Source organism: Thunnus albacares, chromosome 5 (genome assembly GCF_914725855.1).
Source record: "Thunnus albacares chromosome 5, fThuAlb1.1, whole genome shotgun sequence".
Lineage (NCBI taxonomy): Eukaryota > Metazoa > Chordata > Actinopteri > Scombriformes > Scombridae > Thunnus > Thunnus albacares.
The window spans coordinates 33,095,875-33,108,752 of record NC_058110.1 but is presented as its reverse complement, the minus strand read 5'-3'; the positions used below and the strand labels follow the sequence as shown (position 1 = coordinate 33,108,752).

The 12,878-nt window shown below is 39.6% G+C and overlaps 1 protein-coding gene across 1 annotated transcript in view; it reads left to right on the top strand.

Moving 5' to 3' along the window:
• Positions 1-7,923, top strand: part of zgc:113363 (uncharacterized protein LOC791449 homolog) — an 8,512-nt gene extending 589 nt beyond the window's left edge. Inside the window, exons 2-5 of the mRNA XM_044350577.1 lie at positions 568-677; positions 3,380-3,523; positions 3,606-3,863; positions 6,488-7,923. Coding sequence (XP_044206512.1) covers positions 569-677; positions 3,380-3,523; positions 3,606-3,863; positions 6,488-6,759 — 783 coding nt within the window. The 5' untranslated portion in view covers position 568 and the 3' untranslated portion in view covers positions 6,760-7,923. The remainder of the gene's footprint in view (positions 1-567; positions 678-3,379; positions 3,524-3,605; positions 3,864-6,487) is intronic.
• Positions 7,924-12,878: the final 4,955 nt, after the last annotated feature.

Below are 12,878 nucleotides of genomic sequence, written 5' to 3'. Positions count from 1 at the left end.
TTAACTACATCAAGCTCATAATACTTATGTACTTTTACTGCAATACTTTAACTACATCAAGCTCATAATACTTATGTACTTTTACTGCAATACTTTAACTACATCAAGCTCATAATACTTATGTACTTTTACTGCAATACTTTAACTACATCAAGCTCATAATACTTATGTACTTTTACTGCAATACTTTAACTACATCAAGCTCATAATACTTATGTACTTTTACTGCAATACTTTAACTACATCAAGCTCATAATACTTATGTACTTTTACTGCAATACTTTAACTACATCAAGCTCATAATACTTATGTACTTTTACTGCAATACTTTAACTACATCAAGCTCATAATACTTATGTACTTTTACTGCAATACTTTAACTACATCAAGCTCATAATATTAAAGCTGAATAACTGACTGTCGTATCCGTCACTAACATTCTTCTACACATGAACCTCTTATCTGCTCTCTGGATTCTGTGTTTCTAACCGTGAGTTGTATTGATTAAAATATATTTAAAATTAATAATCACATTAATACAAACAGACTCTTCTGTCTCATTGGCAGGATGGATGTGACATCACACTCTGAAAGCGGCGCTAATAACAGCTCAAAGCAATCAGAGTGCATCTCGAGCCAGCCAACAGCCAATGGGATTCTTCCGCATCACAACACAGGTCAGTCGACCAATCAATCAAACTTTATTAGTTTATATACAGCATCTTTCATACAGCTTAGTGCTTTACAGACGACAGACAGGCTGATAATAATTCAAATGTGATAATAAAAGCTGTAAAATATATAATAAACAATAACAAATAAGGGACTAAAACACTTTAAAACATAAATATAATAAAATAAAAGCTTAAATGAACTAAATAATGTTGTAAAACCAGTTTGTTGTTGTTTCTTTGATTGTTTGATGTGGAAACATGTTGAAGCCTGCGGAGCACAAACAGACTTTACAGACACAAATTGTTATTCAAAGCAGAGTATTTTTTATAGATTTTTGAGCTGCTTTCAGATCCTTGTCAGTCTGAGAATAAAAAGAAAAAGTGGCCTCAGCGAAGGTTTTCGTTCTGCAATTTGGAACAACTAAAAGACTCAGATGACCTGAGAGGCTGTACTCAGGGCTGGATTACCCGCCATGCCCCCAAAGTCCCAGCTTCACTTCATATTATTTGGGTCTACATACATCTAATTAATTATAAATCAGTTCTTAACGAGCAGCAGTGAAGTCCAGTCTGAACTCTGACTGGTCCTCCATCCTCCGTCTTGTGATCTTGGTCTTGAAGAGGAACTCTGGAGACTAGTTTTAGTTTCTGTTGAGCTCGTTAGTTGTAAAGTTGTGTTTTTATCACAGAAAACTCAGGGACAGGTTGTATTATTCCATCATAGGAGGACTGTAAGGCTACCAGCTATTATTTTCTATAATAATCCATTGATTGTTCAGTGAATAAAATTATTCCCTGAAGCCCATGTGAACATATTCAGATGACTTATTTTGTCAGAAACACAAAGACGTTGAGTTTTACTATGATGGAAAACTGGGAAAACTAGTAAATATTCACATCTGAGAAGCTGCTACCAGAGAATTTTCTGCATTTTTGATGAAAAAATGACTTAAATCATTAATCAAATAACACGATTGATGCCAATCAATCCATGAATCATCTAATCATTTCAGCTCTGGAGTACCACCGTGTACAGTAGAGGCCAGTACGAGGTTAATCCAGTACTGGTTCACACATTAAGGTGTCAGACAAGTAAGCAAATGATTCTGTGTAAATCAAATCCTCTGTCGATGTAAAACAAAGTGGAATCAAACATCCTGACAGAGCGAACACATCAGATATCACTGGATGTTTTCTGTGACTGATGACATCACGTGTTAAACTCATCCTGACCCGAGAGCAGTCGCACATCCTCCCCGAACCAGTGCAGGACTCTGAGAGGGGACTTCCTGTCTCAGGACGTGTGTATTTGTGCCCTGAGCGAAGACTGACAGGCAGGAAAAAACACAACTCCTGATGACAGAGCCTTTAAAATGATCCAAATCACTCAGAGCGTTTTCTGATTGGTCGCCTCTGAGGTTCATGTTTGAGTGAAAGAGGTCACATGGAATATGGTCGACATATCTGACCCGACGCTTTATTTCCCTCTCATTGTAACCTGCTAGTAATCCTTCAACACACATATGAGCAGACTGTTCTTCCTCAGGAAGCTGCGCTCCTTTTACATGTGCAACAAGCTACTGAGGATGTTTTACACGTGTGCGATAGTGAATGCACTTTTCTCTACAGTTGCATGCTGCCAACAAATTTAAGTTGGTCAGGAAGTCCAAATCTGTGGCTGTGCTGGAACTGGACAGTCTGGAGCCAGCGGCAGAGAGGAGGATGAGGGACGGTACCGTCCTTTATCCCTCTCAGCTGCTCCATGGTGAACTGTGGCAAATGGGCGGCTCATTCAGTCACAGACTAATTCCACCAAAGAGCAAGACAGAACGCCGCCATCAGACTGTACAACAAGAACTGTGACAACAGGATAAAACAGCTGTGAAGGCTCATCACCCCCATCTCCATCCCACCCACGCACTCCTCCATCCTCCACAATATGTAGAAATATAGCTGGTCTGTGTAGATAACGATACTGCATATTTTATTTATATTTCATAAGCACTACTTCACCTATATAACATATACACATATAACTATAGCTGTATATAACTATATACCTTTACTTCTGCACATATTTTGCACAACTTTCTTTCTTTTTACATCCACAAGTCCGGTCATGTATATGTATCTATATGCATCAGGTCATGTATATGTATCTATATGCATCAGGTCATGTATATGTATCTATATGCATCAGGTCATGTATATGTATCTATATGCATCAGGTCATGTATATGTATCTATATGCATCAGGTCATGTATATGTATCTATATGCATCAGGTCATGTATACAGCCTAAGTATTGTAATGTGTCATATTGTTTATAGATTGAATTCCATTTACTTGACTTCTTATTTTGTTTGCATTTATTACTCCTAAAGTAGTTTATAAAAGATAAAGATAAAGTCTTATCTTATCTTATATTTCTCCAGGTATGCAGATAGAAAAACAGATAAAACTGTTATTTTTGGAAGTTATGTTACAGCTCATCGTGCTACTGTCACTTCCTGTTTACATTATTGGTTGCTTCTTATTGGACGGCGCTACAGATGTCTCCTAGCAACGTGTTCTTTAAGTTTTAATGGTGTGAACTTATTAAGTAAATCAGTTTGAAACTAGTTCGTCATCAGCTGGTGGAACTGAGCTCACCTGTAACCTCAGAGACCAGTTTTATCTAATCTAATCTAATCATCTACCTGCAGAGGAGGCCCCGCCCCCGCTCTCTGATAGGCCGGAGGACGCTGACAACGGTGATGACTCTTTAACCAGCAGCTCTTCCACCAATGACATCTCTTGTCTCCTGCCTGCCCATCCCGCCTCCGCAACCCCGCTCCAAAAACAGAAAGGTGACAGTTCACATCCTGAGAACACCTGGTGACACGTGACTCGGTGTGATGTCATCTCTGATGTCATCTCTCTGTCTCTCAGATACGGACAGGTCGTCACCGTCTCCTCCTCCCATCTGTACTCCTCCGTCTTCCTCCCTCACCTGTCCTCCTCTTCCTCCTCCTCCCCCTCCTCCTGACGGGTCCTCCAGACACAGCTGCAGCCTTCCTCCTTCTCATCATCATCCTCATCATAATCATCATCATCAGCAGAACACCAATCAGAAGCGTCTCTCCTCCGCTAAGAGCCACACATCCTTCAAGGCGGGCGCCGCCCAGATTGAAGAAGTAGCGGGAGACGGTGAGCCAATCAGATTTATTCTAATTTACTGCGAAGTCAGAAATTCATCTTCTAATGAAACGTTTGGTTTAAGAATCTGAACTCAAAGTCAAATCTGAACACACAGACATGAAACACATATTAACATCATTCAGTGTGATCAATTATCTCCGATGTCCATCAACAAGCTTGAAGTTTACATTATTAATTTCTAGTTGACATTGCGAGTGTATGTGATGTGTGCAGCTTTGTGTTTTGTATTATGTGTCCTGTGTGTGTTTTTTTTGCTTTGTACTGTTTGTTATTGTGCTGTTATATATTTTAATTGTAAGGGACTGCAGATGAAAAATTAGCTTCAAGCTAACTCTGGTGCGGTACATCAAATGTTAACATGGTCCCAGTAAATACAATACAATACAATAAACCTCCATAATTCCTCTTAGAAATCAGAGAAAAAAGAGGCTGCAGAACTTCAGTTTCCTTCAGTGATAGTTGTCTGTACATCTATCGCTACACCGCAAACAGGAAATGCTAATAGATAATTCAGCAGACTTTTAATGGAGACTATTTGCCAAAATGTGAACAAATATGGGCTTCAGACGACAGCAGTACCTACCTGTGGCTGACATTACAACAGCGCATTTAATGAGCTTTTATAGGGTCTTGCTCTGTTTCCATCTTTTTAGATTAGCAACAACATTTTCAAACAAAAGTTAAATTTCACACTGAGCTGATAAAATGCAGCAGAAGGACAAAACTCTGAGATCCACTTTAAAACACAAAGATAGGATTTAAATGACAGGAGGAGCAGTGAAAAACAGTCATTACAGCTGTAATTATTACTGGGTGGAGGTGAAAAATGAGTCACATACAGAGAGGAACTGGATTAAAATCACTGACCAGCAGGTGATGTTCAAATCACCACACCTCCCCCATTTCCCCTCCGCAGCCCACCATGGAAAATAAAATGATGTTAACTTTGGAAGATTTTCACTCGATTTGACTGAAGAAACTCCCTCTCACTCTTTATCAGCTGAACACCTCCAACATGGGGGTCTGCTTATCTCTACACGCACACACACACACACACAAATACACACACACGCACACACACACACGCACACACACACACGCACACACACACACGCACACACACACACACACACACTGATAACCACTCCCAGCATCCGATGGTCTAGATCCTACAACGCCCACCTCGACCAAACATACAGCCTGAGAGCATGATAGTGTTTTTTCAGCACTTTATTTTTTCTCTGTGGTGTTCACTGTCTCCTGTCTGTTCTGTTTGTCTCTACAGACTGTTGCGTTCACTGTCTCCTGTCTTTTCTGATTGTCTCTACATACTGCTCTGTTTGTCTCTACAGACTGTTGCGTTCACTGTCTCCTGTCTGTCCTGATTGTCTCTGCAGACTGTTGTGTTCATTGTCTCCTATCTGCTCTGTTTGTCTCTGCAGACTGTTGCGTTCACTGTCTCCTGTCTGCTCTGTTTGTCTCTACAGACTGTTGCGTTCACTGTCTCCTGTCTGCTCTGTTTGTCTCTGTAGACTGTAGCGTTCACTGTCTCCTGTCTGTCCTGATTGTCTCTGTAGACTGTTGCGTTCACTGTCTCTTGTCTGTTCTGATTGTCTCTACAGACTGTAGCGTTCACTGTCTCCTGTCTGCTCTGTTTGTCCCTACAGACTGTTGCGTTCACTGTCTCCTGTCTTTTCTGATTGTCTCTATATACTGTTGCGTTCACTGTCTCCTGTCTGTTCTGATTGTCTCTACAGACTGTTGCGTTCACTGTCTCCTGTCTTTTCTGATTGTCTCTACATACTGTTGCGTTCACTGTCTCCTGTCTTTTCTGATTGTCTCTACATACTGTTGCGTTCACTGTCTCCTGTCTGCTCTGTTTGTCTCTGCAGACTGTTGCGTTCACTGTCTCCTGTCTGCTCTGTTTGTCTCTGTAGACTGTAGCGTTCACTGTCTCCTGTCTGTCCTGATTGTCTCTGCAGACTGTTGCGTTCACTGTCTTTTGTCTGTTCTGATTGTCTCTACAGACTGTTGCGTTCACTGTCTCCTGTCTTTTCTGATTGTCTCTACAGACTGTTGCGTTCACTGTCTCCTGTCTTTTCTGATTGTCTCTACAGACTGTTGCGTTCACTGTCTCCTGTCTTTTCTGATTGTCTCTACATACTGTTGCGTTCACTGTCTCCTGTCTGTTCTGTTTGTCCCTACAGACTGTTGCGTTCACTGTCTCCTGTCTTTTCTGATTGTCTCTACAGACTGTTGCGTTCACTGTCTCCTGTCTTTTCTGATTGTCTCTACATACTGTTGCGTTCACTGTCTCCCGTCTGTTCTGATTGTCTCTACGAACTGTTGTGTTCACTGTCTCCTGTCTGTTGTGTTTGTCTCTACAAACTGTTGCGTTCACTGTCTCCTGTCTGTTGTGTTTGTCTCTACAAACTGTTGCGTTCACTGTCTCCTGTCTGTTGTGTTTGTCTCTACAAACTGTTGCGTTCACTGTCTCCTGTCTGTTGTGTTTGTCTCTACAAACTGTTGCGTTCACTGTCTCCTGTCTGTTCTGTTTGTCTCTACAGACTGTTGCATTCATTGTCTCCTATTTGTTCTGTTTGTCTCTACAGACTGTTGCGTTCACTGTCTCCTGGGGTGTCTGTTCTGTGAACTGCTGTCCATGTGTTCAGCCGTAGGATCGTGTCTGGTGTGCGGAGGGGACGTGGCCGGGTGCTGCGACACTGTGGACGGCTGCGGCTGCTGCTGCTGCTTGGAGGCGGCGGGGGACGTGGCCTGTACAGAGGAGGCATGTCAGGCCGTGTTGGAATGTGGGATATTGGAGGACTCATCCGACTGCCTGGAGATCTGTTTGGAGTGCTGCTCTATCTGCTTCCCCACATAGAACAGCCAATCAGAGACGGACTACAAGATGATGCCAGAGATAATAAGAACAGGAAATTCCAAACAGAACTGATGTGTTAACTTTGTTCTGGCTGAGTGGACACAGACTGACCTGCTAACACGTAAAAATCTTTTTTAGTCTTTGAAATGTTTAAATAAACAGCTGAACAGATGATTGTGTGGGAAGAAAATGAAGAAGTGCAGACTTGGTCAACAGGGTTTTGGTTTGGATCAGGAATATGCTCAGTAAACTTTACGGCATGATTGTTTGTCTAGATATCTGCCTCTTTAGTGAAGAGTTGGACACATACATGGACAAACTGAGCTACATGTATGTTAGATTATTTACGTGCCTGCAGGACATCAGTGTGTCTCTGTAGAGACAACGAGGGTGAGCAGGAGACCAGAGTAGAGCCTGAAATTAATGGTCATCTTATTATTAACCAGTCTCTTCCTAAAATTATGCTGCATTCAGGTCACGTGGGATTGATGGGGAAGATTCACATGTTTACAACTTGCAAGCGTTCACATCATCAGACAACTAACTCACGACAGTTGTCTGATGACAGTCGGTCCAATGAGGGTTCAGTTACTGACTACGTGACATCATATCCGTTAAATTTGTTGTTTAATCACCATGACGACAGACTCTGCCGAGGCGTTCATGTTTGCCACATTTACAAGCATTTGTGTTTTATGAAGTGTCACGTCGGATACATTGAAGCTTTCAATTGCTGAAATTTGAAAACAATATTTCAGATGAATACCTGATTGTCAGTGATGCAAAGACAAAGAATCAGATCTGTGGGCGTCAGGACACAAACATGTGTCTGTCCAACACTTTGGATCAGAGTGAGACGTCCGACTTTTACCTCTTTTAAAGGAAGAAACATTCAGTTTTTCACATTGTGTAAATTTCTCATTAAAAGATGCAAATAACTTCACTTTAAGAAAACTTTGTACATCAAGAACTTGTGCAAACTTTCTCTAAATGTGAGATGTCATTAAAATGTCTGTATGATTTATTTTTATAACTCCACCGTATTCATTGTCAGTGTGTAATGTACAGAGCTTTAAATTGAGTTTCACCTTATTGTTTATCTGTCCGGCTGCAACTTTACTGTTTTGGTTCACTCTCAGCGCTCTCATAGCGTCGTTTTGGGCCGCAGCAGGCAGCTGTTTGCAGAGAAAAAGCTCTAAAAAGCTGCTGTACACTACCTGCTCAGCACCAAACGGCAAACAGACACAGTTAGCTGGAGACTAGCTGGTGAACATAGTGGAGCATTTAGCAGCTAAAGACCCAGATATTTACCTCAGGAGTTGGTAGAGAGTTAAAAAACAGAGCTAAAAGAGAGAGAATATTGGACTTATATTCACCAGGTGGACAGAAACACGACTCCAAACAAATGATAATGTTGCTCCGTAACTGCTGGATGTGAAAATAAGCAACTGTTTGCTAACAAGTTCAACATATCAAACACAACATCAGTTAATTCAGGTTTAATAATATCGAGAGGACAGTGTTTTATATGAAAGAGATGATTATAAACAGAGTTTCTTCCTCTGCAGCAGAAATAAAGTTCATTTTCTGACTCCCTGGCTGTGAAACAGTGTTATGATGTTTCTGAGTCCTGTGATTGACAGCTAAGGAGGAGGCGAGGCCGGGCGGGACAGGAAGTGGGTCCCGCTGGTACAGGAAGTGCGTGTTTGTCAAAGCGACGAGCCAGGACGTCCAAACAGGAAACAGGAAATCACTGAAATGACAACGCCACCTGACCTCCGACCCCTGGATGCCCGACATCAAAGCGAGCGAGAGAGGACACGCATGCACGCACACACACACACACACACACACACGCGCGCGCGTGCCATCAGGTGTCAGTTTGAAAAACAGTCAGTTTTATTTTTCCACAGATTTCTGCACATCTTTGCCCAAAAACACTTTGATATCCAAACAGTTCAAACCCGAGGTTCGAGACCCCCCAACAGGCCACGATATTCATCTGAGGGGTCGTGACATCATACTACACAAAATTACACTCATTCGAATGTCAAACTGTGCAGCTCATTCAACAGATGTACTCTTCTGTTTTCTAGCATTTTAGACAGAATTTATAATTGCAGTTAATAGAAGGAACGATCCAACTGAGCTGTAACGTTTGTCACTTTGAAACTGAACTGCTCAAACATCTCTCATCCTACAGACCTCGTTCAAACTTTAAAACATTAACAAAACTTTGAATTTTCCAAAGTTGTATTCTGTATTCTGATACCTTTTGTACTTTTGGAGCAATTTAAATCCAAAGTGAGAGCTTTTACAGCAGTTTTCAGACCTCATCAGTGTCAGGCACAGAGCAGAGCAGAGATTTTTTAAATTGTAAACACATCTCACTCCCACAGTTTTAACTCCTCAAGTGCATATCACACCTTAAAATGTTGCCGCAAGCCTCCTCTCTCTCAAAATGTAAATATATTTCCTATAGGAGTTATAGTTTTTGAGATCTGAACCATAATTGATAGCGAGAGTGCCGTCACACTCTCATTGACTGCAGTACAATCTGCAGGCTGTCTGTCTCCTCACTCTCTCATTTCTTAAACTTACAGATTGTCTTTTCCTTCAAACACTAATGTGAATATGTGCTCCATGTTTCCAGGTTCCCCTGCTGGCTCTGTGGTTAAACCCTGATAATGATTATTTTAAGGTTCTGGGTTCAATACAGGCTCACAGCAGTGATCCTCATGACTCTGCTCTTATAAACAAAGTTGCATAACATGTTTATTATGTACCATCATGCTGTGTGACTCCAGTTCTCCTTATTTATGATAAGAATGTCAGAGCTGCAACTCTTATCTCTTATGTAGTTAAAAGTCTTCACATGTAGATCTGATCTTCTTTACTGTTGATGGCGTCACATGTTGGCTCAGTGCACACAGCGCTACAAACATGAGGTCATAGGTTTGATCCCACCTGCAGGCAATGTTAGTCTTGGCAGAGTTTCAATACTATTCGGCGCCCACTGCATTTTTTAGTTATTTTTATTCTGACCTCATTTCTTTGGCACCTAATCATCCCTCCTGTTCATACTGACCATTAGAAGATCCCTGCATGATGCACTTACAATGGAAGTGATGGAGGACAAAATCCACAGTCCTCCTTCTGTGCAAAAATTCATTTAAAGGTTTATCTGAAGCTAATATGAAGCTTCAGCATCCAAATGAGTCAAATCAAGTAGATATCTTTCAACGTTACAGTCTTTTTAGTGCCAAAGTTCCTCTTTTTGTTACTATACTTCCACCTGCAGCTCAACAGGGAAACACTGTCCGAGGAAACACAAAGAGGGAATTTTTGATGCTAAAAAGACTGTAAATGTGTCAGATATCCACTTGATATGACTAACTCAGACTGCTGAAGCTGAATATAAGCTTCACAGAGACTTTTAAATGACTGTGTGGACACACTGTGGATTTTATCCTCCATCACTTCCATTGAAAACACATTTGAAGGATCTTTTAATATCCAGTATGAACAGGAGGAATGATTACAGTGAGGAAAACCTCTTTCACTGTTCATATGGACACCTGACTGCTGGTTTAGGACTCACTTTAAATATTGTAAACCTGTCCTTTAAAAATGACAGACAGACACTGCCCTCCGGTGGACGACAGCATAACGACAGCCGTCACTGAGATGTGTTGTAAATACATGTGAAACATTTAACATTTAAAAATGTTCAGTATGGGACTACTGAAGAGGACAAAGAGATTTAATTTAATGTTAATGAATATATACATATACAAATGTCATTCTACCAAATCATCTCCTTTGATGAACATTTTTGCACATTAATTAATTAATTAATTAATTAATTAATATAAACCAACTAAATATAAACCAAAACTTTAAAAATGAACAAATGTGTCACTACAGTTTAAGATCATTTGTTTTAATATTATTTGTATATTTTTTAAATGTGTTTTTTTATTTTTATGGGTAGAGATGTGTAAGGCGTAAATGAATTATATTTTCATGTTTTTATAGACTTTATTAGCACCATTATTGCAAATTAATAATCAGTTATTTGTTGACGTGAGGGTTTGTTTTAAAATATTATTATTGAAATATTGTTAGATTCTGTTCAGTATTTTTTATTGTAACAAAAACCTCTTTCCTTACTATTTTTTTTATTATTTTCTTTATTTTTTGTGTACACTAAATGTAGTACTTGGCAAATATTTCATCTTTTTCTGTAAAAACTATTGATGAACACGTTTCTATAGTTCTTATAAACACTTCATGAATAAAAATGATGATAATATAATGATGGAAACAGACAGAGCAGATGGTGTACTTGTTTGTGTTTGTGAGGAAACAAAAGACAAAAAAGATTTTAAAAACTAGTTGTTTTTTTTTATCAGTTTATTTCAATAAAAAAGTTTAAATCTGAAACATAAAGGATCTATAAAAACAAACATGACGTTAAATGAAACACATTCAGATCATTTTCAGACTACATGAAACACAGAAACACTGAGCTGTGTGTTTGTAAACATAAATGTCATATAAACATAATAAAAACATCAATAAATGACAAACAGAAATCCCTTTATGGAGGAAGCTTTCATCTGATAACAGATGATTGACAGCTGGACCGGCTGCTGTTGCTATAGTAACCGGTATCACCTCATGTAACATCCAGACAGTTCATGGCTCTTTATTCTGGTGATATTTTCACTATTAAAATGTTTCTCCTTCGCTGAGGAACTGATAAAACTAAACCTGTGTTCTGTTTTTAGTCTCATGACATCAGGGAGGACAACTGGATTAAAATCTCAGACAGTTAAAGTTCAGATGTCACAGAGTCTGAATGTGAAGCAAACAGCTGACATCAGATCAGTCCTGAGTTTCTGCACAAACCCAAATAAACAATCTGCTGCTTCACATCTGTCTGCAGATGACATTAATGTGCAGAAAACATATTTGAGACAAAGCTAACTGACTGTTAGCTGCAGCTACAGCAGTGAGTTAGCTTGTGTCTAACCGCTTTTGTTGAGCTAACCGCTAACTTATCAGTTGGCTCCACAATGCAGTTTCATATCTTTCAGCTCCAGCCAACAGTCTGTTAGCTCACTTTTAACTGTAGCTGACTGCAAAGTTTCTGAATAACAGTGAGCTACAGCTAACAGCTACTTATCCTAGCTGTAAGCTATGAACTAATAGAGTTGATAGATAAAAGCCAGCTATAGCTATAACTTTGGAGTTGTTTCCAAACTACAGTTCATGCAGTTCAGTTATAGCTAACAGGCAGTTAGCTTTCTATTTAGTTGGCTGTATAGACACAGTTTGTCTGTAACAACAAGCTACAGCTAACAGTATGTTATCCTACCTGTTAACTATGAACTAATAGAGTTGATAGCTTAGCTATAGCTGGCTTTTATCTAACAGTTAGCTAACGTTCTCTTTACTATAGTTGGCTGTGGGAACTATATTTTGTAGATAACAGCTAGCAGTTAGTTCTGAACTATAATTCATCTATAGCTCCAGTTAACTCCTAACATTAGCTGTACAAACTATCAAGTTTGTAGTTAACAGTTACAACTAGCTGAACTAGCTGGTGTCCATGAACTAATTCATAGATGAGAGATGCTATCGCTAACACCTAGCTAACTTGGCAGTTGGTTCCAACCTATAGTTCATACAGTTCAGTGAATGTGGTCCTTTTCTTTTTCCATTAAAAAGTTTCAACAGATGACTCTGAAATTTCACATTTGAACTTCAACAAGGTGAGATTTTGAAAACAGTCTCTGCTCTCAACATAATTACAAAATGACGAAAACTTTGATAAAATAACAAAGCTTCCTAAATGCTGGATTATCTCTCTGCAGGTGGATTTTAGTTTTGAAGTGAAACTGCTTGAATGAAGGACATCAGTGTAAACACTGATGAAGCAGCTAAAACAGCTTTATGCCCCTTTAAAGTGAGTTTTTCTCTACATAAGAACAGATCCAGGTGATGCTGCTGGTGGATCAATAGTTTCCCTTCGTTTTCCTCTGAAGCTCAAAAATCTAAAGTCAAGATAAAAACAGACTAATATCTTTAATAATAAATCCTGATCAGATCAA